This window comes from Choloepus didactylus, chromosome 12, assembly GCF_015220235.1.
Source record: "Choloepus didactylus isolate mChoDid1 chromosome 12, mChoDid1.pri, whole genome shotgun sequence".
NCBI classification, from domain to species: domain Eukaryota; kingdom Metazoa; phylum Chordata; class Mammalia; order Pilosa; family Megalonychidae; genus Choloepus; species Choloepus didactylus.
In genome coordinates, this window is record NC_051318.1 from 37,407,051 (window position 1) to 37,433,151 (window position 26,101).

The 26,101-nt window shown below is 40.2% G+C and overlaps 1 protein-coding gene and 1 pseudogene across 25 annotated transcripts in view; both read left to right on the forward strand.

Moving 5' to 3' along the window:
• Positions 1 to 26,101, forward strand: part of DOCK9 (dedicator of cytokinesis 9) — a 299,763-nt gene that overhangs the window by 119,242 nt on the left and 154,420 nt on the right. For all 25 annotated transcript variants that reach the window (XM_037800399.1, XM_037800409.1, XM_037800417.1 and 22 more), the window contains exon 2: positions 5,735 to 5,851. In XM_037800399.1, coding sequence (XP_037656327.1) covers positions 5,735 to 5,851 — 117 coding nt within the window. The remainder of the gene's footprint in view (positions 1 to 5,734; positions 5,852 to 26,101) is intronic.
• Positions 24,218 to 24,876, forward strand: LOC119507259 (annotated as a pseudogene).

The following is a 26,101-nucleotide window of genomic DNA, read 5'->3' on the forward strand; positions in this document are numbered from 1 at the left end:
ACAGGTCATTACAGACCAAGGTAGACAGGTACCGACCAAGGAAGCAGCCATTCAGAGAAGGAGAAGGCTACTGCTCAGTGGGTTGAGGGAGTTGGTGCCCCAGTTATGGGGTGCAGTACTATATATGCTGGGGCTCAAAAACTCTGCTTTTACTTGTTACTGTCATATTTGTCTTGGGTATAAGAGTTCTTTTTATAGAAAGGATTCTGCTGCTAAAATAAAATGTTTGTGGACCCCTGGCCCAAGGGACTGGTGGATGGTGGGTGGGGCATGTTTTCCTGGTGGAGGGGGAGCCAGGATTGTGGGCAGCCAGGAGCAAGCCCATGTCAGAAACAGTAAACCTCCTTGCCTCCGTGCCAGGCCCAGGGGAGTAGAGACATATGAGCCAAACCCTCACATCTCTCCAGCTCAGGGGGCTCCATTGTCAAGTTAGGGAGTTCTAAACTTGGTCCACCTAGAGAATTCTCATTGTTCCTTCTGCATTTTTGAAGCATCACTTCCTTAGTGAAGTGAGGACTCTTCACAACCCTGGATGACAATTTGCCCACCCTCCTTCCTTTGCTCTGCAGTTAACTCTACCAACACTTCTCACTATTTTGAATTAAATGCCCACCTCTGTCACTAGCCCAGGGTTTCTTGAGCTCAACCCCATGGTTACTCTCCAGGGAATTATAACCCTATCCCCAAAACTGTGCATAAAATTTTGGTTAGTAATGTATAAATGCATTTTTCTGGTGAGAGGGCCCAGATTCTCAAAGGGTTCTGTAACCCCCAAGAGGTTAAAAAGTTTAGCACTGGACTTGCTCCTTATTCCTTGTTCCTCTTCTGAATCTCCAAATTCTAACACAGTTCCTGGGGCATCATTGTAGACCACTGGTTCTTCAGGATCCCAGGGAGCACACGTTAAACACAGAATGCTGGCCCCCAACCCTGGGGTTTCTGATTTGGGCTTGGGGTGAGGCTGAAGAATTCACATTTGGAACAAGTTCCCAGGTGATGCTAATGCTTGTTCTCAGGACCACATACTATGTTGGTCAACCCCATCATGTTTAGGGAAACCACAGCATCCTTGAATACTCAAGATGCAAACTGGTGAATTCTTAAGGTTTCCCATGTAAGTGATCAAAACATGGTGTCGATGGCCTAGGAGCCTTCCATCCATGAGTACTGGTTGATACAGGTAATGCATTTCTTTTGGCGATAGAAAATCAAGAACTTGGCTCTTGGAGTTATGTCTCCAAGGGAAGAATTGAACTTAAGTATGTTTTGACGGCTTTAAAACTAAAGGCATGTCCGATCTGTGCTAAGCCTCATTCTGCAGGCCTGATTTCATTTTGCTGTTAGTGTGACATTCCTGCCACCAGGGATGCTGTAGGCCGGTCAATTCCTTATCCTGGGGCGCTGTTCCCCACTCGGTTAGCTCAGGAAAAGCTTTGTGGAGTTGCAGAACAGAACTTGAAACTATGCAGTGAATCATCAGTTTCAAGGAGAGTTGAAAATAGGCAATTATACTCTTAACCCACAGTCTAGTAAATATAGTAGTGACTTCCCACGGACCTGTCTCCCAGACCCCTCTCTCCTTTCCTTTCTTTTTTTATCTTCTCTCTCTATCTATATCTTCCTCCTTTTGTTTCCTCCGTCTCTGGGTCTTCTGCCTGCCTCACCCCAGGTGACTCTGTGTTTGTCTTTTCCTCCTCTGCATCTCTGTCTGGGTCCCTTTTCCTTTCTTCCCTCACCTGTCTCCATTCCCCAGTCTTTCTCCCCTGATAGTTGCTTTCTTTATTCCTTCTCAAGACCATGTGTAGAAGGGAGGTGTTGTGTTTGAATTAAGAGGCTTTTATCTGGTTCTTAATCTAGAGAGCAGGTGAGTTGCTCTCAGTTGACTCCCTTTCCGATTCTTTCCTGTTCAGTGCTCCTTGAAGCTGCTGCGGATTTTGCCCCAATCACATCTTTTTCACTTATTTCATTAAACAATCTAGGGCTTGTAGAAGTTCCAAATCTTTACAATCCTTGAAGATGTAAACATATTGCCTTTAACAGTCTGGAGACAGAAAATACACTAGTAATTGATCATGGAAATTAATATTAAAAAGATTAAATTGGAAAAAAGGGGTTAACAAGTAAGGAGTGAAGATAATTCTAAAGCATGTGTCAGCAAACTAAGGCCCTTGGACCAAGTCTTGCTGATGCCAGGCTGCCATCATAGTTTTCCCTTTTCTACTTTAACTGATTCCATGGGATGTCTGTATACTCTAGTGCTGATACTGACTTCAGAATTTAGGTAAGGGGAGAGAACTTTAGAACAAGTGAGGAAAGGTTTCATTCCTCATTAAGAAATGTCTAAGGGACAGAATCTAGATAGAGAAGATGCTAAATGATTATCTCAGAGGAGTAGGGGATTATCATGTTAACCTGTAGTCCTCAAGGAAAGTGCTGTGCAGATCATGGTATCTAAATTGGGCCTGGGGTGATAAATAGGATTTAAAAAACTATTGCTTTGTGAATAACTAATACGTGCATATAGCACAGAGTTCAAAAATAAAAAGGAATATAAAGTGAAGGAAGTCTCTTCTCTACTCCCATCTCTGAAGTACATAGTTTCCTTCCCCAGAGCTCCTCCCCTCCCCTCTCCTCCTTAATGGTAGCAGTGTAATTCACACAAACTTCTGTACTTCGTATTGATTCATTTATCCAACCAATATTTATTGGATGCCTATCATATGTTAGACATTATTTTAATGCTTGGGATACATCAATAAATAAAATAACCATAGAAGCTATATTTAAGTGGAAGAGGGGGTTGATAAACAATAAACATAATAAATAAGAAAATTATATATGACTTTAGAGGTAACAACTGCTATTTATGGGGCTGGGGAGTATGTGTGTATTGGGATAAGATGCAATAATAAATAGGATTTAGATTGATGAGGATAAAGTCATTTCATTTGGAGAGAATGGTATGAGTTGGCAGGAAGTTGGTGGGGGAAGATACGTTCAGAGGAGAGTCAACAGCTTAATATGCCTGTTTAAAAGGGGTTTTTGGGGGAACAGTGAGAAATGAGACTAGACTAAATATCAGATGGTTTTGAATGAAACGTTTTAAAGCTTTTAGGATATTCTATATAGTTAGTGAATGAAATGCCATTGAAAGTTTTTGAGCAAGAGAGAATGAGGAATGCATTGGAGAATAAAAAGCTATGTATTTGGGAGGTCAATGTTAAATATAGGGCTATTGCAGCAAGAAAGGTAAAGAACAACTTTTTGCCATGGGAAAGAAGTATTCATTTAAGTAGAATTCCCTGTGATAAACAGAGACATAAAAACTCTGGATGTCAACTTAAAAATATTTATAAAACTTCTTATGTACATTTTCTTTTTTGCTGGAGTATTTTAAAGAAAATCCCAGACATTATATCATTTCACGGGTGGGAATTTTGTAGCAGTGGTTAACACTGGGCAAATACCGCTCTCTCCTGCCACAGTAGTCTGAATGACGGTCTCCCCTATCCCTGTAGTGGTTGAGGGAATGGTGAGGGCTGGAGGAAGGAGGATATGCACAGCTGAGGGTCCCCTGGCCCAGCCTGTCGGTGGAGGCACCCCAGGGCTGTCATGAAGGAAGAGCTCCTTGATTCTGGGCTTCCAACCTTCGGTGGTGTGGTAAACATGTGTCTAGGTCAGGGGGGCCTGTATCTAGGTCATGGGGTAACAGTGCATGCCCCATTCTGGGTATGTGTCTATCTGACCTTTTTGTAATGTAATTTTACCTGACAAAGTTCTGAACTCTGTCCCTGTAGAAAGCTATATGCATATTTGGATTTTACTAGGAATATGCTCGTGGTAAGGAAAATGCTGTTAAGTATTGACAGTTATTCATTTTGGCAACAAGTATTTACTGACTGATTGCTATATATAATGTGACAAATGAAAATAAAGGAACGAGTCATTTTATTATATTGGATTAAAATAGTTACAGAATATATTTATTATATCTGTGGCAATTCTTCCTTTAAAAATAATTACTTTGCATAAATGTCTTTTTTTGACCTTTTTGGAATGTAAAAACAATTTAACCTTACAAATATGTTGTGGGGAGAAATTATCTACGTTTTCACTATTATAGCTTTAATTTTTTAAATTTTTGCATATTTTTTGGTTTGTCTGTAAATGTTTTATCTAATTATATAATTGTGCACTTATTTGCACATTGCTTTTTTTTCCCAACATGTCAAAACATTTTTTATAAAGTCTGCTTAAATCAATTAATTGAAATTAAATATGAGCATTTATACCTTGGGCAGAACGAGATGAATGCTGTATCAAGCAACTCCGGAATCTCGGCAGCTTAACGGAGTCAACAAATTAGTTCTTGCTCATGGGATATTTCAGTGCCTGTTTTAAGCAGGCAGCCTTATGCACGATGATTCATCAGAGACCCAGATTTCTTGCATCTTGGAGCTCTACCCTCCTTAGGCCTCAGAATCCACTGCTGGGTCCTGTGTGTGTGGTTAGCAGAGAGCCGAGGTCACGTGGGAGGCTCTTACCGGCCAGGATTGGTGGCGACCACATCCTTTCCGCTCATGTGCCATTGGCCAGAAGACAGTCACGAGGCCACACCTAACCACAGGGAGGCTGGGAACTGTCGGCTAGCTATTTTAGGAAGGAAAAGAGACAAGTTTTAGGGGCACAGAGCAGCCTTATTACAATTCTTAATTTGGATATTAAGTATCAGAAGTCTATAAAATATTCCTATATATAAATAGTCATTTTAATACATATATAGCAGTTGAGATTATATGTGGTTTTCAAAACCACTGAATAATGGTTTTGAAAAATGATCTCTCAGTACCTACTGATACAGAATTACTTCCAATAATGTCCTATAGATGTGCCTATTTAGCACTTAGCATACTGTACTTAAGTTAGTTTAATATGAATCTTTATCCCCCCCCCAGCTCAGTTGAATATGAATCTTTATTCCCTGCCCAGCTCAGTCTGTGATCAGTAAACACTGTGGCATTGAGTAGAGATAGATAAAAGAGGTTTTTATTTGGAAGACTAATTTTGGATATTGCTAGAAGAGGTGTATTCTCTTCTTTCTTTTCCTACCTCAGAGGTTCTCCCACAAACCCTAGTTTAGGTAGCATTTTTATTTTTTTCTGTTTACCTGGTTTTGGTCCAGCTCACAGTTTTTTCTGAAAAAAAGACTTTTTTATTCACGCTTTCCTGTGTGTAGGCATTAAATCTGTGTTTAGTTATTTCAGGATAAGTAGACAGGAATATTCTGAGCCTCAGAAGGGTTCCATAGACCCTTGTATAAAATAGTGAGTCTTGTGTTCGTGTTGAGGCCCTGGCCCAAGAAGGAGTGGGGCTAGGGCTGGAGCCAGTCTGGGCATCCATCCTTCTCTGCGGGCCAGGGCTGCCCCTAAGTACAGCAGCTCTAGGGAAACCCTAGGACTTGGGATGGGACTAACCTAGGCAGAGGTGACCCAGAAGTGACTGGAGGATGCACCACACTCCAGAGACTCCTTTGTGCTTAAATAACTAAATATTAGAAAGTGTATTTATAGTATCTTTTGAAAACAACTTTTATCTGTTGTTTCTATTTCTGATAGCAAAACTAACACTCTCATTGTAGAAAAGTTGGGAAACATGTAGAATAGAGCATATAAATTCTTTAATCTTAAAAATTGCACTTAGCTCTTTCTTAATTACTTATCTTTCTGCCTTCCAGGCAAAGCCAAAGCTTATTGAGCCACTCGACTATGAAAATGTCATTGTTCAAAAGAAGACACAGATCTTGAATGATTGTTTACGGGAGATGCTGCTTTTCCCTTATGACGACTTTCAGGTAAGTAACTTTTAAGCTCCTGTAAACAGAAACATGTGGCTGATCTTCACAGGCAATTCTTTTTTATTTTTATTTATTTGTTTGGTAGTTAATTTGTGGTTTTTAAGAGATGAAGAAAAAATTACTATTCAAGAGAGAAAAGTAATTATATTCTTCCAGGCATTCCTTCAGGGGTTGATATTTTTAATGGCATTATTTTTGATAGATATATGTGAAATAAGTGTTTGTGTGCATCCATGCATATGGGTGCATGTGGGCATGTGTGTGTTATCTTGAATAAAAGTGCTATACCGTGGGCTGATTTAGTGGATACAAGTGCCTCCTGTGTCTTATGAAATTTGTTTGAAGAGGAATCTTGCTTTTTTCCCTGAATGCCTTAGTATCTGAGGGACAGGATTTGCTGGGGAGGATTTTGTAATGCCTCCTTTTAGGATGGCACTTTGGGAGACTGCTTTGTTAGAGGCTCTGAACTGTCTGTGGGCTCACAGACAAAGGTTGATGGGTCAACTGTCTCTAAAGCAAATTTTAGAGATTCTGGTTTACAGTAGAAGTGAGAATTTTCATAAATGTTTACTCTTTCTCTCTTGTTGAGATACACATGTGCAGAACAATGATTATTCTTTAGTTCTTTTCTACAAAAAAAAAGCTCTGGGAATGAGATTGATCATTAGTGTGATGTTGCTGCTAGTTCTTGAACAGTTCCCCCAAAGAGCTAGGAAATATGTAGCTCAGTAGCTGCCTGCAGAGGACTCAGCACAAGTCCTGCTGTGAGCTGTTGTCTAAAGATAATGCTTGAAATCTTTCAGGTTGTAGCCTATGGCTAAATGACCCGCAAGAGGCTTTGAGGCCACTGAGGTGGGAGAACGATACTTTTTCTCCAAGAAACCCAGCAGTGTTGGGTGCTTGGCCACCCAGTGTCACCTGGGTTGATGTGGAGGTTCTGGCTGCTTCCCTTCTCTCCTGGGACCTGATCTTGGCTCTTCTTTCCTCTCTATCTGGATGCTTCTCTACCTGATGTTGTTACCATCTGTCTTGGTTTCCCAGGGCTGTTGGAACAAAGCACCACAAACGAGTTAGCTTAAAACAGCAGAAATGTATTCTTTCACAGTTCTGAGCCTGGAATTTTGAAATCAAGGTGTTGGCAGAGCTCTGCTCCCTCGGAAACCCTTACAGAACAATCCTTCTTTGCCTGCCAGCAGTCCTTAGTGTTGTTTGGCTGGCAGCTGCAGCACTTCACACAGACACCCTCCCCTTCAGCGTCTGTGTCTCTTCTTCCCTTCTTATAAGGACACCAGTATATTGGGCTGAGGGCTTGTCCTCCTCCAAGATAACCTCATCTTAACTAATTCCATCTGCAGTGACCCTCTTTCCAAATAAGGTCACATTCCAAGGTACCAGGGTTAGGACTTCAACTTATCTTCTTAAGGGCCATAAATTCAACCGTTAACAGCATCCAAGCCCTGGCTTCTGTGAACTCAGTTGCCTTATTATTATTATTATTATTTTTTTTTTTTTGAAGCTCCATTGATTCTTTGTTGTTTAATTTTAAAAGTACTACATGCTTGTAAAAAAAAGAGAGTGGGGGGCAGTATTGAAGTAATTGACATTAAAAGCTTCCCCACCACCTTCTCTCTAATCCCAGTCCCCAGAACATAACTCTTCTATGTGGTCTGTGTGTAAGAATTGTCTTTAAAAACTTCCATGTTTGGAATTGTAATTCTTGAAGTTTATTTTTCCCTCCAATTTTTGGAGACTCTGGTTTACAGTAGAGGTGAGATTTTTCACAAATGTTTACTCTTTCTCACCTGTTTGAGCTATCCATGTGCAGAACAATGATTATTTTTTAGTTCTTTTCTGGAAAAAAAAAAAAAAAAAGCTCTGGGAAGGCAACTGATCATTAGTGTGATGTTGCTGCCAAAGTGTGTTCCCCAGGTAAATGGTTTCAGATCATGTCAGAAAAAATCCCATGCTTTGAAACTTCACTATACAAATAGATGACACAGCTAAAGGATACATTAATGGGAACATCAGAATGATGTCTTTTGCCTGTGTTTTGGCAACAAATTTATTAGCATGGAAAGTAAAAAAATCAGATGATTACAAATTATACTACATCTTGACATATTTTTCCTGTAGTGCTCTCTGAGGAAGCTAAAGGTTATCTCAAGTTTCTCTGAGCATGAAGTATCTGTTCTTTTTTGTATTAATTGGAGAAACAAAGTTATTTTGATTTTTTCAACCTAGTATGTCCTTTTATTTGGTGGCCTGAGATAAAATTGCTTAAGAAACAAAGAAACAAGATACAGTTAATTTTATATCATCTTTTATCCCAGACACAAGGAACCTGTGTAACTAGTTGTAAAATCAGACGGTTGAACCTTTGAGGAAAAACCTCTTGTCTCTTTTGTCTGTAACATACTTATCTGGTGATACCAGGCACAAACATTCTAGGAAAGGCAAAGAATTCACCCACGTTTTGCTGACCAAGGATGAATGAGCAAGTGTTGTTTTCTGCTTTTGGAAAGTTTCTCCAAAGATTAAAGAGCCTCAATGTCAACTTTGATCCCTATCACAGTAATTGTGGTGGGCTCCAGTTAAGTTTGGGTGCCATTATTTGTTTTCTTGGAAACTGCCATATTCTAATCAGGTGAGGCCATTTGCAAAATTATTTTTTTGCTAACTTGTCTCGGTGTTTTCAATAACTGTCTCGTTAGCTGAATGAGTAGAATATTTTAATGATGCCATAGATTCTTTTTGTCTGTCCCTTCCCACCCTTCTTTGGTTTAGGCATAACAGGAGGGAAGTTACTGTGTTACAAGAGGTAGAGGGAACAGAATAGATCAGGGGAAGTATTGTATTTCATGTGGGAAAAGGATAATGAGTAGGTTAGGAAATGGGTTACATAGTGAGCAAAATGCATGGTGAGGATTGATTTACAATACTACACTTATTAATTAAACAATATTAGCTAAGTATTAAAATGTTAGGACTTTGTGTCAGTGTCCTCCAAACTTCTTCAGAATGATAATTTATTAAAATATAAGTATGGATAATGATATTGCATTTTTTTTGTACATTTCACCCTCCACATATACAAAATCCTACTAGTATTGAATATGTGTTGCTATATTTAAAATTAGTAAAATTATTTTTAACATTAGGTAGTCTTTTGTTGATTCAGGAAATAAATATGAGTAGAATTTATCACATATGGAAGTGCCAGTTACTAGGTTTGTAAAACTGATTGCCATATCAGTGATTTGGTTTGGTGGAATTAGATAATTTCTGAAATTAAAATTTGCAGGTGAAATAGGATCTTAAAAGTAGTATACTTTCTAGTGGTTATTGGAGCTTTATTGTTCTTTAAGTTTCATGACCTTATAAAGTTCACCTGGCATAAGTCTAAGAACTTACTTTTCTATGAGCAAAATTGTAGGTAAACTTTAACAGTAGGATAGAAGTGATGATCTTTTTGATTAAAATGTTTTAGATCAAGAAATGTAAGTTGTCACTTAAAAAATACATATCTTTGCATAACTGAATATAACGTCCAGAACTCCTATCTTTCCTTTAAGAAATGTCAAATTCGTTGTGGGGTCTGTCAAATCATGATTCTTCTTCAAGTGGAAGCCCTTTATGAAATGAAGTTTTTGGTGATCTTCTTAACTGTTGCAGTCAATCCACTGCTTCTGCTTAAGCTCCTTGTGGCACAAGTTATTAATGTTTGTACAATTATCTAAAATATTAGAATATGAAAAATTAGTAAATAGTAAAAAAGCTTGTTAGTTGGCAATTTATAGATACTACTCATATTTTTAAAAAATTAAGACTTTGATCTCTTTGGTGTAAACTAACTTGGGATGGTGTTTGTATGGAAGGAATAAAAAGAATATGCTATTAAAGGATTTCTGTGGTACATGTATGTGAAACAGATGTCATCCTTAGAGGTATATGTGAAAGTCAGGGTGAGGAATGATTTCTCAGTTACTCTCCCTACTGAAATTTCATGGTGTATTATCAATATAAAATCTCTTGGAAGAGAATTTAAAAGAAAAGATGGGAGTGCTGAGCAAAGATCATTAATAATTGGCAAATCCTAAAAAAAAAAAAATTCACTTTTGGAAATGTTTAGGTAGAGGAGAATCTTTGAGTGTTCTCAGCATTGTATAGAAAAATGTGGCTAATTCATTTCCCTTTAAATAACATCCTGATTTTTATTTTTCCTCTGGTTCTTTTCCTATTCTACTTACATGAGACTGATAATAATCTGCAAACCACTGACCTGAAAAGGAAACCAAGCCTGCTATTTACAAAGGGCCTGGAAGCCCCTAATCTCATTTCCCATCTGTCCTTTTGAAAAGAAAATATTTTTTTCCACAGTGTTTTGTCCTTGCTTTTTATTATTGCTGCCAAAAAATAGTACCAAAACTTTGTTTTTGGCTTTTTATTCAAAAGTATTCTTTTTATAAATTCCTCGAAATTTCTGTCAGTTGGAATTCAGTAGCCAACAATGTAACTTTCCAATGAATATTGTGGTTTCTGGGATATTAGTTCATGTCTCGGATTGGATCTACCTGAAAAATCTGGATGAACATTATTTCTGAATTGACATTGGCCAGACATTCAGGAGATGAGAATTTTTTAACTCTAGTTCAAGTGTTGCCTTTTATAGAAAACAGTGACAGATAATTCTATTATCAAATTATCAAATAGTCCTTAAAAAGAAAAGCTTATTTTTCAGTTAGCACTGATCAGCTGAATTGAAGAGGGTATTTATTTGGCTCATATTTATTGTTACACTATGTTGTGCAAAGGGCTCAGCTCTGTGAGGTACTTGGGACTATAAAGATTATAAGACAGGATTCCTGCTTTAAATTGTTCAAAGCTTAGTAGAGGAAGTAAAGTCATGTATTAATTTTGATAATATAACAGAAGAAAAATGCAATCAATGTTATGACACAAATCAAGTCTCTTGAGAATTTAGTCTAAGAATACTAAGTTGGAGATTTTAGTAGGAGTTTGGTGTTAGCAGGCCTTTCAGTGGTTGAAAATACAATAGTCTAGCCTAAGATGATTCATTCACAGAAATACAAGAGCAAAGAGGCCAAGAGTGTGATATTGCCTTTAGGGGACTACATCTTTGGAGAGTGCCTTCACTTTGGAAAAAGGAGTGTGGGGAGTAGAGACAGAAAGCTCAGGGGGAATAAAACTGGGAAACTTTGAGGTCTTGGAAGACAAGGAAGGGGAGAGTCTGATAGGTGGGAGCAGACAAGCATGACCTGCTTTAGTGGCTGGGGTCTGGAAAAAGTCATTGGAGTTGATAACTAGGACATCATTGCCTGTGGAAACAGTTTCTAGCCAGGGGTAAAGAGGTTCGAGTGAAATCTTAGGAGAGAGAAGGAATCACAGTGGCTCAGAGTTGTAATAAGGTCTGCGAGAAATTTTTTTCAGGAATGGAGAATGGTGAGAATGGACAAAGGAGGGAAATCTTTGAATGAGAGAAATTGAAGATGCGAGAGAACATGGGGATATGTTTTGAAGGAAGGTTCTTTAGCGGGTATAGGGGATGGAATTAAGGGTCTTTGAGGGAGAGTTTAGACTGGGAAGAAGGAAAGAAACTTCTTTCTCTGGGTGGTAAGGAGAGGATTGGGTATAGAGAAATTTAGTGGTGGGTTGAGCTGAGGGAGGTAATGTCAGGTTTGCCAACATTGGGTGCAGCTTGGGAGATGAAGATGGAGGCTTTGGAGAATGGGATGGAAGGGGGCTAACAGGAAGTATCATCAATTAGTGTCCCCACTGCTGTAACCATGGCCACAGCCCTTATCCTTTCTTTCCTGGATAAGTGCAGGAGCCTCCTATCAGGTCTTCTCAATCCTATCCTTGCCCTCTTACCATCTGTCCTTGGGAGAGTAGCCAGACTGATTGTCTAAAAGGTGAGTCAGGTAGTATCACTCTTCTGTTCAGAATCTCTCAGTGAAGACCCTACAGTGGCCTGAAGGACCCCCACGATCTTGTCTACCCTTTATTATCTCCCTGAACTTTTTCCCACTCATCTCCTGGATTTGCACCTCCCATGCTCTCTCTGTTTTGGCCACACTGGCCTCCTTGGGATTCTTCTATCACTCGAGGCAGTCTCCTTCCCTGGGGCCTTTTTTCACCAGTTCCCTCTGCCTGGTTCAGTCTTCACCTAGCTATCCCTTATCTCCTGCAGGCCTTTCCCCAGATCTCACCTACTCAGTGAGGCCATTGCTGACTCCCATCCCCTCTACCCCTTTGGCTTTCCTGTTCCCCTTTACCTTGCTTGGGTTCATTTTTTTCTCTCAAGATTGCTTATCAGCTTCTGTGTTTATTGTTTACTCCTATAAATGTAACCTTCATGAGGACAGCAACTTTAGTTTTGTTCATTGATGTTTCCCAAATGTATAGAACACATGGCATATGGCAGGAATTCAGTAAATACCTGCAGAACTGAATTGAACCATTGAATGAGAAAGAGAGAGATGGAATGAATTATCACTCAGGAGAGGGCTCCTTCAAGCTAAGATTTTGTTGAAATCAGTTAGCCTTATTGGGAATGTCAACAGCCTGGGAAAAGAGGAGAGAAAGTAAAGGACGGGGTTATTTGGGCTAAGGGGGTGGGGCAGGGGGATGGTTGCAGGTCCAAGAGTGAGAGGCCAAGGCACTCAAATGCTTCCCATGTACTCACAGCAGGGTGGGGAGTTTCCAGAAGTGGAAGGTGGACAGAGAAGAAAAGACGGGATCCTGAGGATGAATGAGCAGAAATCCTTGGTGTGAAGTAGTTTGAGGTATAGAAATTGGCACTCAGAGAGGGGCCATTTCAGTGTTTGAGATCTCTAGGGGACCTAGGTGACTTTGGGTGGCTCACAGCTAAGGAGAGTCAACATGTAACAAAGCATTAAATCGTTTGGTAGGGATTCAGTAAATTGATAGTTGTAAAAACATTCGGTCCAACTATTGGGCCTACTGAACTTAAATGATATATAAAAATTGAATAGAAATAAGCAATAAGTTATGGGTAAAGCCTGTGTTCAAGTTTGCTAGAGATGCCATTATGCAAAATACCAGAAATGGATTTGCTTCTATAAAGGGGATTTTGTTAGGTTCCAAATTTACAGTTCTAAAAGCATTCAAACTAAGGCATCAACAAGAGGATGCCTTCCCTGAAGAAGGCCAGTGGCTTCCAGAACACCTCTGTCAGCTGGGAAGACATGTGGCTGGCATCTGATGGTCCTTTGCTCTCGGATTGTGTTTCAAAATGGCTTTCTCCAAAATGTCTCTGGGCTTCTGTGTTCGCTTCTGTCTCTCAGCTCCTGTGCGTCCTTGCTTCTTTCTCTCAGGGTATTTCTCTCTAAGCATCTGGGGCTCCTCTCTTAGCTTCTCTAGGGCAAACTCTGGGCTTCATCTCTTAGCTTAGCATCTCCAAACATCCTTCTGTCTGCATCTCCAAGTGTCAGCGTCTGTGTTGGCTCTTAGCTTCTCTTAAGTACTCCAGTGAACTAATCAAGACCCACCCAGAATGGGTGGGGTCATGTCTCCAGGGAAATAATTTAATCAAAGGTCTCTCCCACAGTTGGGTCAGTCACGTCTTCAAGGAAACAATCAAAAGTTCTACCCAACAAGATTAACACATAACACGTTCAAACCGGTACAGCCTGGCAAGTGGCTATTTTGAACATCTAATCTAAACTTGATGATTCCAAGGCTCCTTGGAAAAAAAAAAAAAAGCAGAAGGAGGTTAATTAGGAACATGTAGTTATCATTATTATATTGAATGATTCATTTGTTCTTTAGTTAATTCATTTAACTGGAATCATCCTATTCCGCTCACCACATTTCAAGAAATACCAGCATTGGGCTGTGCCTGTTCAGGTTATTTGCCTAAACTGAAGAAAGAAGAGTATTCAGTGAGGGTGAATATTGCTTCTGAAAAAGAGCTGTTATACCAGATTCCAGATCAGCAACCACAACAGTATATTGAGGACCATCCTTTTCGCATGAAGGTGGTATCACATAGGATAGGATGACTATCTGGCCATGTCCCCCATTGTCCGTAAGTGAAGTTCAGTGCCCCTAGGTGGGCACTCCCATCTTCCCCCATGGATCCATGAGTATCCCTCTGAAGCCCTTGCTCTCTTACAGCCAGAGGATGCTCATTTGTCATTAAAGAATATGTGGGTAGCTGTGCCCCCCTGCTCCACAGCATACAACTCTAGGTGTCATGTACAACTCTAGTTCATGTTGTATTCTGTTATGCTGAGGAGAGTGCAGCATTCACACAGAATACAGTGTGATGCTACCCTGGGGAGCTGGAACTCAGTGGAACCACTGTGCCTTCTGCTAAAACAATTATAGTAGAAGACTGCCATATTGATTTTTATGTTTACAAAGTACTGTAACCATTTTTTTTTTCTCCATTTTGCCTGAAGAGAACCTGGTGAGGGAAATAGATTTTTTTTCCCCTCTCACTGTAGTGGACACTTTGTTACAAGAGTTTTGTTGGCAATACTGACGATCAAGTGGGGAGTTGAGATGAACTACAAAAATAAGTAGAAGAAGTAGAACACACTGTATAAGATAATACCTGCTCAAAAGAAATAAATCTAAGATTTTATTGTCTTATCAAGTAGAATAAAGGATATTAGATGAGTTCAGTATTCTATCACTGTATGCTTTTGTTCCCCATGTCAGTTCACATTCTTATTCTTTTTTTAAAAAAAGTAATATTCAGCTCACATTTTAAATAGGTCAGAGAGAATGGTAAAAGTTTTGTAATTGATAGACCTGGGTAAATGCAGACCATTTTTGTAACTAATGTAAAGACAGAAGAACAATATTATCTACCCAGTTAAGATACATGTCTTAGGATTTTAAAGATGCCTGGCAGTCATGAATAGAGAAAGATTCAAACCAACATCCCTGAATGTGTGTATGAGATCCAGAGAGGACAAATTCATAAACTTCAGTGAAGTCTTCTGACATCAGAAGTACTCAGATCATAGGGTATTCCCCATCTGCTTAGCATTTTTTTCTGCAAAGCATGCTCTCTGCTCCACTGTGTTTGAAATAAGACTTTGGATGGCATCCAAGATGCTGAAATGCTGTTCTGACAAGACCAATGTGGTGCTGATAAATGCATGGAGGGATTTGAATGAAATGATCCTCAGTGCATAAGTGAAACTTTATATGTGAGTGAAATTTTATACATGAACTGTGGATGGTCTATGAGGGACCTAGAAAGGTCACTGGTGTATTGCAATAGGTTAATAATGGAAATGTTTTATCATAAAGCACTTTCACCATGCTAGGTGTTCACACAAAGATATTGTCCTTTTAGCAGTTAAAATTCATTCTAAGGTAAGACATATGGACACATACTCAGACAACTAAAAATTAAAAAAACAAAAACAAAAACAAAAAACTGCATTTCCTTACATCCTTCTCCAGGTTATGTTACTGAATGAAATGCAAATAAACCAGAGGGATGGCAGACATTTTAGACACCCATGAGAGTGGCAAGACCCAAGATTTTGTTGTGTGAGCACTAGATTTTATCCCCAGGTCTCTCTGTTAGTAATCTGGTCTTTTGGTAAGTGATAAACCTTCCTAAAACTCAGTTGTCATGGTCTCTGTTTCAGGGATAACATTTGCCCTCAGATTTGGATTCTCAGGAGAGTTGTTTGCATACTCTCGCTGTTATTCTTCTGTAGGCAGAGGGAGCTGGGTCTTCCTCTTCCCTGGGTAACACTGTTTTATTTTGGGGATGTTCCTGTTTGCTGATGCTGCCATTATGCAAAATAGCAGAAATGCATTGTCTTTTATAAATGGGGTTTATTTGGTTACAAAATTACACTCTGAAGGCTATGAAAATGTCCAAACGAAGGCATCAACACAAGTATACCTTCACCGAAGGAAGGCCAATGGCATCCAGAAAACCTCTGTTAGCTGGGAAGGCATGTGGCTGGCATTTGCTGATCCCAGGTTGTGTTCCAGCTCCTCTCTCAGCTCTTGTGCGTTCCTCAAAGTGTCTCTCTTGGCTGTAGCATCTCTGAAGTCCTTATGTTTCTGAGCTTTTATGGGGCTCCAGTAATTAAATCAAGACCCACGCCGAATGGGCGGGGCCACACCTCCGTGGAAACAATCCCATCAACAGGTCACACCCTAATCAAAGGTGTTACAAGTCACATCTCCATGGAAACAATCAAAAGGTTACAACCTAATCAACACTAATATGTCTGCCCCCATAAGATTGCATTAAAGAACATGGTGTTTTGAGGGGCCTAATACATCCAAACCGGCACAGGGGGGTGACAATTTGGGGGATGCAAAACGAGGCTGTGTGGAGCTGGCTGAGACCCTTAATAATGGGGAAGCTGGACTTGCCACTTGGATCCTGAGACCAATCTGATTTTATGGATACTTCACTATCTAACTGCACCATGGTCCTTATGGAGTGATGAAAAACTGGCTGCTTTGTAGAACAAAACAAAACCAAAACACACCCCCCCAAAAAAAAATAAAACAGAAAAACTTGTTTAAAAATGAACTTAATTGCTGAGTTTCATTATTAAAGGTTCTGAACATTTGACTTATTTATTTAGTTATAGACCACTGCATTTGAATAGGAGATCAGATGCTGTACAGTTTGGAGCAGTTGAGAAGGTAGCAGGACAAAAATTTTTATGGCTTTCGAGGTTTTGAAATGATAAATGTATATGACTCTTTAAGAAACAGAATATTATCCATTGATAGAGGCTACGTGATATCTGACCATTTAGAAGCCCAAATGACCTCACTAAATAGAAGACTCCCCATTTTTAAATCCTTATTGCTCATTGATTCGATAAACATTTATCTTGTTCCAGGTGTTATGCTGTGTATTGGAGAAACAGAAAGTCCCAAGTTTTCAAGTCTAGTAGGAGATAGAGAAATGTTTCTGAGTAATTTCAGGAGAATTACTATGGAGGGCCTGTGAGCTGCAGGAGCCCTGAGGTCAGTACCAGCAACTCCGTAGCCAGCAGAGGGGCCTGTGCATAAGGGAATGAGAAATCTTCCAGTGGTGGTGAAGGTTGGAGAAGGGCAGAACAGGAGTCCAGAAAAGTAGACAGGTGGGTCACGCAGGGTTTTAGGTGAGGTTGAAGAGTTTGGATTTTATTCTGGTGATAGTGAGGAGTCATTGAAAGAATTGATCACATCTGCTAAGACCCTATAGCCAAATAAGGTCACATTTGCAGGTACTGCAGATTAGGATTCAACATATCTTTTGGGGGGACATAACCCACTATGGCATGCATACCAGTAAGGATGGTAAGAACCCCTTGTGGTTCATATAAGAGAGCCCTAAATTGAGTGTATTGTAGTGAGGATGAATAGGAGGGAGAGTCATTAGGAGTCAGTGACATCTCCCAGGGTGACACTGTTGAGTGAGCCGAGAACTACAGCCAGGGATGGGAGCTTGGGGACTGTGAAGGAGCCTGTGCAAAGGAGCAGTTAGAGAGGCAGTTCGTAGAATCTTCTGTTTTGTGAACCCAGGCTCAGAAAGTACATAGGAAACAATACATTTCTCTACCCATATCAAGGATTGGCCCTTGTAATGTTTTAATTAGTACCTTGGAAATCGTTTTTTGATAAATTTCTCCAGTAAATGAAATAGAATTTCTTCTCTCAGACCCTTGTCTTGCCCCGTGCTTTTGTCTTTTTCTTAATTATTAGCAAATTAAACATTGAGACTCCTCAGGAACTATTTCCCTGAAGATGGAATTGTCTGATGTTAATAGAACATTGTGAGTCAGCTGCCAGAACATGAACTGTGAGATGTGGGGAACGCCCTGCATGAATTTTAGTTTCCAGCCTAGCTTGGTATTGAATCTTCTCAAAAGCAAGTTATACGCTCTGAAACAAATACTTCTGCCAGATATTTGGAAAGGTTGCATTACTGCTGTGCTCAGTAAGTCAGAGCAAGGTTCCCCGAGTTGTCTAACAGTAATATTTAATATTGTGCTAGTTATAAAACATTGAATGTACAGACAAATACAACCAAGCAGAGTTCCAGCTGATATCAAAGGGACATAACAGACTTGCGAGGTACCCTGCGGCTTGGCTCCGGCCTGGAGAGGAAGAGAAGGAGCCGTTGGGAGCCATATATCTAGCAGGGTATTTCACAGTCCGAGATAACTTCAGAACATTAAAGTGGCCTCTGTCTCCGTTTGGCCCAGTTGAGTACCATAAAAATTCAATTCAGGGCTTACTCATGTAGTGAGGTAGATGGAACAGGCCCCAGGGACGCCAGCCTGAAGATCTCCATCTCTTTTGGACCCTCTGGACTTTGCTTTGTGACCCACCTACTTCCTTCCCTTCCCTGAGCTTCGTCCCCCTTCCCTCACCCTTCCTGCAGATGAAAGTACCCTTATCTCCACAGATTAAAGTACTATTTCTCTGGCAAATGCATAAAACTCAAAAGTTCAAAGGGATAGTTTTGCTACGCAAATTAAGACAAACACAAAAAACAAACCAAGTATGAGATCCTTTTTTATGGAATTACAAAGAGGCTGGGGGGTGATTGCTAAGCAAAGATGTTCCAAGCTTTAGCCAAGGATAGGTTGGAGTTGGCTCAGAGGCCTGAAGGGCTTCTCTGCTCTTGCAGGCTTTGTCAGGGTGTACCTCAAGCCCTTTTCTTTCTCTCTTCTGGCCATTCTCAATCCTCAAAGAAGATTGTAGGTACCTAGAAAAATTCCCCTGCACGGTCTCCACAGCTGCAGTCATGTTGTTATGACCCAGCCTTGTCTTTAAGGGAAGCTTGTTCACTTCTTCTACTTTAATGTCTCAGCTGGTTGGTATATGGTGGCCTCACCCTTAGTTGGTTATTCTCGGTCCCAGATCTGAGGAGGTGCCGCCCTGTACTCCCCATCTCTTCCTGCTTCAAAGCCCACACTCCGCTGAGCTGCTGTGCTGATTTCTGCCTGAGGGAGGACACTCCCAGCTGTCTGCTTTTCTGGGCAGTAGAGATGGGGAGAGGCCGGGAGAGGTCCAGACTCCCTGACCACAGCCGCTGGCTCAGGTTACAGCCCACCCACTTCTCTGGGATATTGTCTTTAGCTCATTGTTCAGATGGTCCCAGGGGAAGGGTGGGGCTTTCGTTTCAGTCTATTAATTAAAATCTTATGAAATAATGATATTTGAAACACACAGTGTATATGTATTCTCCCCCCCCCCTGGAAATTAAGAGGGTTGTTTTGTTATAGGTGCCTGCCCATTGTAAAGTGGGTAATAGAAAAACCAGTTGCCATATGGGTTGAGAGAGTTAGAAAAATAAACAGTGACACAAAACCATGTTTTTGTTAATACTCATGCCTATATTTATCTGCATAGTGAATCTGTCCCTGCTTTTGATCCAACAACTCCTTTCAGTAAAAAAGAAGTGGGGTTATATGATTATAAATCAAAGCAAATACAGTGTTCATCTTTTTTTTCCTGGATGCATTTTGTTTTTTAGTTTCTCACAAAGCAGTTCTTTTCACTCAGATAAAACATTTGAGACTTAGAATTTCATAGTCACAGAACTGTGGAATTTTTAAACCACAGGGGTGTCATGGAAGTGTTACAGCATTGTTATAAAGTGACCTGAGAAATGTCCTCAAATTGAAAGCAGATTCAGAACCACTATATTTTGGTTGCTCAATGCAATTTATTTGCTTGCTTAATCCAAGCTAACAATACAACCAATACACAATAACCAGTTCAAGCGCATGCAACAAATTTAAAGGTGGAGAATACCGGATTCTTTTAAAGTCAAGGTAGGTGCTTTGAACTTGTGGTCTCGGGAGCTGGTCCGATGCAGCCATCTGCGGGAGGTGCTGGTTGCAGGGCAGCAGTGAGGGCATCGGTGCAAGCCCTGTAGCACAACTTGGACATTGGAACAAGGAGTCAGAGTGAGTGGGTATCAGCCTGCCTCTACCTGATGCTTACCAAGTGGCATCTGCACTGGGTCAATGCATGTTCTCATCAAGAGAGTGTCCTTCTGGCAGGCATCGAGCCAGTCCATACCATCTCCTGTCAGAAATGTCTGGTTATCACTTGTTACAAAAACGTGTTTTCTCAGTTTGTCAATATTTGTCAATATTCTGATTGAGAGCAACATGTTTACAGTGTTTTTGGTATTCAAGATCATCAGTACCATTTCAGGCCACATCTGAACAACAAAAGAGGTTCTCTGAGAGTGACTCTCAGGCACAACTATAAGCAGGCTTTGCAATAACAGGCTTTATAAGGGCAAGCTCCAAGATTGAGGGGCTTGCTAAACTGGTACACTGGTAGTCCCAAAGCTTGTGAGAAGATCAGGAATTCCATAGTTGGGGAAATTTAGTATTTCCACATTTTTCTTCAGTCCCTCAAGGAGGTTTTACAAATACTTTTTTATTCTCTGCCCAGATGACTCTGGGATGTATCAGGGCATCATACTAACCTATACAAACCAACAAGATCTTACTCCCTATTTCAAGGTTCCATGTCATTATGGTGTTTGAATAAACTGACCATACAAGTTAAATTACATAGTGTGCTACAGAAAATATAAATTTTGCACCAAATAAACATCTCTTCCTTTGGTCTCATACAAAATTTGAAGTTTTAAAACATGGTCGATATTGTCCTTTACCCTTTAGTTTGATTTTCTTAGTCCTAACCAGATCAGCTTCATTCATGTCTCTTTGAAGCCTGACCTCTATTTCAGGTTTTTAAACAGTTGCTGTATGGGGTAATGCTGACTTTCATAGCTGAAGAACCCTAGCTCTCAGTCTCAGGTGGCACACAGATACCAAAGTTCCAGGGAATGACCAGGTTACACATTAAGAGCTCAGCATCTCAGAATTTAGAAATAACCGCAACAACTCAGGAATAGATGTGACTGCTCTAAGAGTTTAAAATCTAGGAAACTTTACAATAAGCCTTCCGCTGATAAACTATGCTCTCAAGTTCAGTTCTCAGAGTTTGCACATTATAGTTACTCCATATTAGTGAGGTGTTATATTAGTCTTTTCATTTCTGGCTTATTTCACTCAACATATAGCCCTCTAGGTTCATTCACCTAGTTGCATGCCTCACAACTTCATTTCTTCTCGCAGCCCCTCAATATTCCATTGTATGTATACACCACAGTTCACCCTTCCATTCATCAGTTGATGTACCCTTATACCACTTCCATCCATTGCAAATCATGACCACTGCAGCCATAAACACCAGTGTGCAAATGTCCGTTCATGTCCCTGCATTCAGTTCTTCCAAGTATATGCCTAATAATGGGGTTGCAGGATCATATGGCAACTCTATACGTAGCCTCCTGTGGAACCACCACAGTGCCCTCCAGAGGTGGTGCACCATTCTACTTCCCCACCAACAGTGATGAATAGGTACAGTTCTCTTTCCACATTTTCTCTAGCACTTGCATCTTTCTGTTTATTTGTACCCTATACAATCCATCCTAAGTAAACAATCAGTGGTTCCTAGTATAATCACATAGTTATGCATTCACCACCACAATCTGTATGAGGACATTTCCATTTCTTCTGCAAAGAAAGAAGAAGAGGAAAAAAATGGAGAATAAAAAATAAAAATATGAAATGAAATAAAATAAAAAGGAAAAACATGAACAATAACTCCAAGAATTCTATACCTCTCCCTTACATCCCCCTGTTATTGACATTTAGCTTTTGTATATTGCCTTTGTTACATTTCATAGAAGTATATTACAATGTTTCTGTTAACTATAGACTCTAATTTGCATTGATTCTATTTTTCCATATACCGTCCCATTTTCAACACCTTGCGATGTTGAAGTTCATTTGTTCTCCTTTGTGTAAAAGCATTCTTATGTTTGTACATTTAATCACCATCATTGTCCACTTTAGGTTTTGCTAATTATACAGTCCCAGACTTTATCGTCTATCTTTCCTTCCATTTTCATACATATCCCTAGCCGTCCTCTTTTAACCATACTCACACATAGCTTTATTCAGTGTACTTATGATATTTTGCTACCATCACATAGTAATCTGCTATCCATTTCTGTATCTTTACAGTCAATCCTGTTGAACATTCTGAACTCTTTCAGCATCAAATGCTCAATCTCTACCTTCTTTCTATCTCCTCATAACCTGTTTTCTCAACTTTAACTCTCAAAGTTCTCTCTCTTTTTACCCTTACCGATAGTCTTCATTTCTACACTCTTTTCCAAACCTCCCTCTCCTTTCTTTTCCTATCTGCCTGTAGTGCTCCCTTTAGTATTTCTTGTGGAGCGGGTCTCTTTTTCACAAACCTTCTCATTGTCTGTCTGAAAATATTTTAAACACTCCGTCATTTTTGAAGGACAGATTTGCCAGATAACAGATTTGCCAGATATATAAGTCTTGGCAGTTTTTCTCTTTCAGTATCTTAACCACCTCCATGGTTTCTGCTGAGGAATCTGCATGTAGTCTTATCAAGCTTCCCTGGCATGTGATGGATTGCTTTTCTCTTGCTCTTTTCAGAATTCTCTCTTTGTCTTTGACATTTGACAATCTGATTAATAAGTGTCTTGGAGTAGGTCTATTCAGATCTATTTTATTTGGGGTATGCTTTGCTTTTTGCACCTGTTGTTTTATGTCTTTCATGAGAGCTGGGAAATTTTCAGTGATTATTTCCTCCATTAGTCTTTCTGCCCCTTTTCCTTTTCTTCTTCTTCTGGGACACCCATGACATATATATTTGTGTGCTTCAGATTGTCATTCAGTTCTCTGAGACCCTGCTCATATTTTTTTCATTCTTTTCCCTATCTGCTCTTTTGTGTGTAGGATTTCAGATGTACTTTCCTGTAGTTCACTAATCCTTTCTTTTGCCTCTTCAAATCTGCTATTGTAAGTTTCCATTTTGTTTTTCATCTCTTTTATTGTGCTTCTCATTCCCATAGGTACTGCTATTTGTTTTTTCACAGTTTTAAGTTCTTCCTTGTGTTCGACCAGTGTCTTCTTTTTATTCCTCGTCTCTTTTGCCGTATCTTCCCTCAACCTGTTGATTTGATTTTTAAATTGATTTAGCATATTTGTTTGAACATCTTTAAGTAGTTGTTTCAACTCTTGTATCTAGTTTGAAGTGTTAGTTTCTTCCTTTGACTGGTCCATATTTTCATTTTTCCTAATGTGACTCATAATTTTTTGTTGGTGTCTAGGCATCTGGTTTCCTTGATTAGTTTATTCTAGAGGTCGTTTTTACTGTTTTACCTAGGATTTTATCTTTGGTTGGCTTATTCTCTATCTGTGCTTCAGCATTCACTTCAACTTATTCTAGACCTCTAACATAGCTTCTGGTTTAACTGTACCTGTAACTTCTTTTTTTTTTTGAGGAGGGTTTACCAGATATGACCGACCCTACTCAGATTTTCCCAGACCAGACAGTCTCAGGTCTCAGGAGGAGGGTGTAGTCAGTATCAAGTTTCCCTCAGAATAAGACTTAGAAGGTAGTCAGACTTTCCTGTGAGGTGTCAAGACTCTGTGCTTTTTCCCATCCTCCCCAGCAGGTGGCACTTGTCAGCCTGCAGCTCCCCACCAGATTAAAGAGGTGTGGTGCCTTTAATTCTCAGCAGACCCTGTACCTGCCAGAGGTATGGTTGAGAAAGAGGTTGAAGCAGAGGGAGGGCTTAAATTGTCTCTGCCCTCCAGCCTCTGGGGTCTGAATTCTCTGAAAGAGGGCCACCATTTGAGCTGGGCCCCACTCCACCTTTTCTTGGGGAAGATACACCCTTTAGGGAATTGTTCCTTCACTTGACTCCTTTATCTCTCAGACCTATCGTAACTCCACCCCTGCCTGGGTCAGAGCTGACAGTTGAGAATGCCTGATGCTTTCTCTAATGAGCTACTTAGAATAGTTTTATAAAAGGAAAAAAAAAATCCCCTTTTCAGAGCCACTCCTTAGCCCCCAAGTTCACCAGTCAAGAGCCAGAGTTGGTACCTGCCTTTATGTGACATTTTTCTTGGGGCTCAGCCCTTTTCCAGTATTCCGAGCTCGGCTGACTCCAGAAGCCTCTGTTTTAGTTAATTTATTTTATTTTATTTTTTCCATCAGTCCTGCCTCCTCTCTGCCAAGATAGACCCCAGGGTTCCTTTCTTGCTTGCTCCGAGTTTATCTGTGCTCGTAGCTTGTATTCAGTAGTCTAAAATTGTTAATTAAAACCACAGTTGGAGAAATGTGATCTAGGCTAGAGGAGCTGGAGAAGGGGGGGGCAGGGGCGCAAAATAAGGAGATGGGTAGATTGAGCAGCCAGAGAGGCCGGAGGTAAGTGACTGTAGAAATTGGGTGGACCCGGAGTCCAGAGGAATTGGGACTATGACTTATGCTTATCTCTTCAAGTACATCATCATTGGAGACACAGGTGTGGGCAAACCATGTCTCTTTCTGCAGTTTACCGACAAACAGTTCCAGCCTGTTCACGACCTCACAATTGGTGTGGAGTTTGGTGCCCATGTGGTCAACATTGATGGAAGACAAATCAAACTGCAAATCTGAAATACGGCTGGACAAGAATCCTTCCATTCTATCACCCATTCCTACTACAGGGGAGCAGCTGGAGCACTGCTGGTGTACGACATTACAAGGCGTGAAACCTTCAGTCACCTCACCTCATGGTTAGAGGATGCCCGGTAACGCTCCAGCTCCAATATGGTTATCATGTTGATTGGGAATAAGAGTGACCTAGAGTCCTGCAGGTATGTAAAGAGAGAAGAAGGATAGGCCTTCTTCAAGAGGAGCTTGGACTTATATTCATGGAGACTTCAGCCAAAACAGCTTCCAATGTTGAAGAGGCCTTCATTAACACAGCCAAAGAAATATATAGGAAGATCCAGCAGGGTTTATTTGATGTTCACAACGAGGCAAATGGTGTCAAGATTGGGCCCCAGCAGCCAATTTCAACATCTGTGGGACCCTGCACCTCTCAGCAGAACTCTCGTGACCTAGGGTACAACTCTGGCTGTTGCTAAACATCTGGCCTGAACTCTTTTTTTTCTTCCTGGAACAGGTTCAGATCAACAGGCTTAAAGGAAGAGGTCTTGTTTGCTTTGGCTGAGAGCGAACTCTTTCCATGGTGTGATGATTTGCCTTTCCATTTAAAGACCAGGGAAGAATTTGGGCCCTTACTAACCTGTCCTTCTTCAGGGATGGGAACATTCCCTACAGATTAGGGCTCTTCTCATCTTCCTATTTTAATTTCTAAAATGTTAGAATTATAAAGTTGTCACTATCGTTCAAAATTTTAAAAATTATTTTATAAGCATACACAATCTGCTTCCCACCAAGAATTAGTAACAAGGGTCAAGGACATTCTGCTTGAGCCCTTGAGATTGCTGGGATCTAGCTGACTTGGGTGACAGATCCTCTACCTAGGAATTTCATTGAGTCTAACTTCCTTGCCTTTGGGGGTCCACATGCCACTTCCTGAGAATTCTCATAGAAGGCGGTTCCTTTTATTTTAATTGCTCAAGGATGCTGGGTACTTCTCTACCATCCCACTGCTAGTTTCTTTCTCTTAGAGTAACTCCAAAACTTTTGAGAACTGTAGAGTTGATCCTGGACCTCTGGTCACTTATAATCATTACCAAAAGGAAATTTTCTTTCCCTGCTCATTTTGTTTTAGGGACCTAACATTGCAGTGTCTTTCATCAGATAGACTCTTACTTCTTACTATACCTATTTAGACTTTATACTCTAACCAAGCTAATCTACTTACTGGACATGACATATTTATTCCCACTTCCATGCCTTTGCATGTGCCCTACTCACCGCTAACATTATACTTGAAGTCCAAACTTTTTCCTTCAGGAAGTTTTCTGTGACTGACTAAGGATTTCTAAACAATTATTGCTATAGTACCCCTTAGCTTTCGTATATTGTTTATATTTATTTATATTTATATTACCTTATAAATATGTCTTGTAGTTGTTTTGTGGGGGATCTGTTCCCCCATATAGGTTGTAAGCTCCTTGAGAGTAGGAACTATGTCATTCCTTTATTTTTGTAAATGCAACCCCCCCCCCCGCTTTCTTCACAGTGCCTAGTGCTCATTATGTGATCACTGAATTTGACTGACTTAAAGACTTAGAACAGGTTTGTTTTAGACTTCAGAGGAAACAAAAGGCCTGAGAGTCATTGTTCTAGTTTGCTAATGCTGCTGGAATGCAAAACACCAGAGATGGATTGGCTTTTATAAAA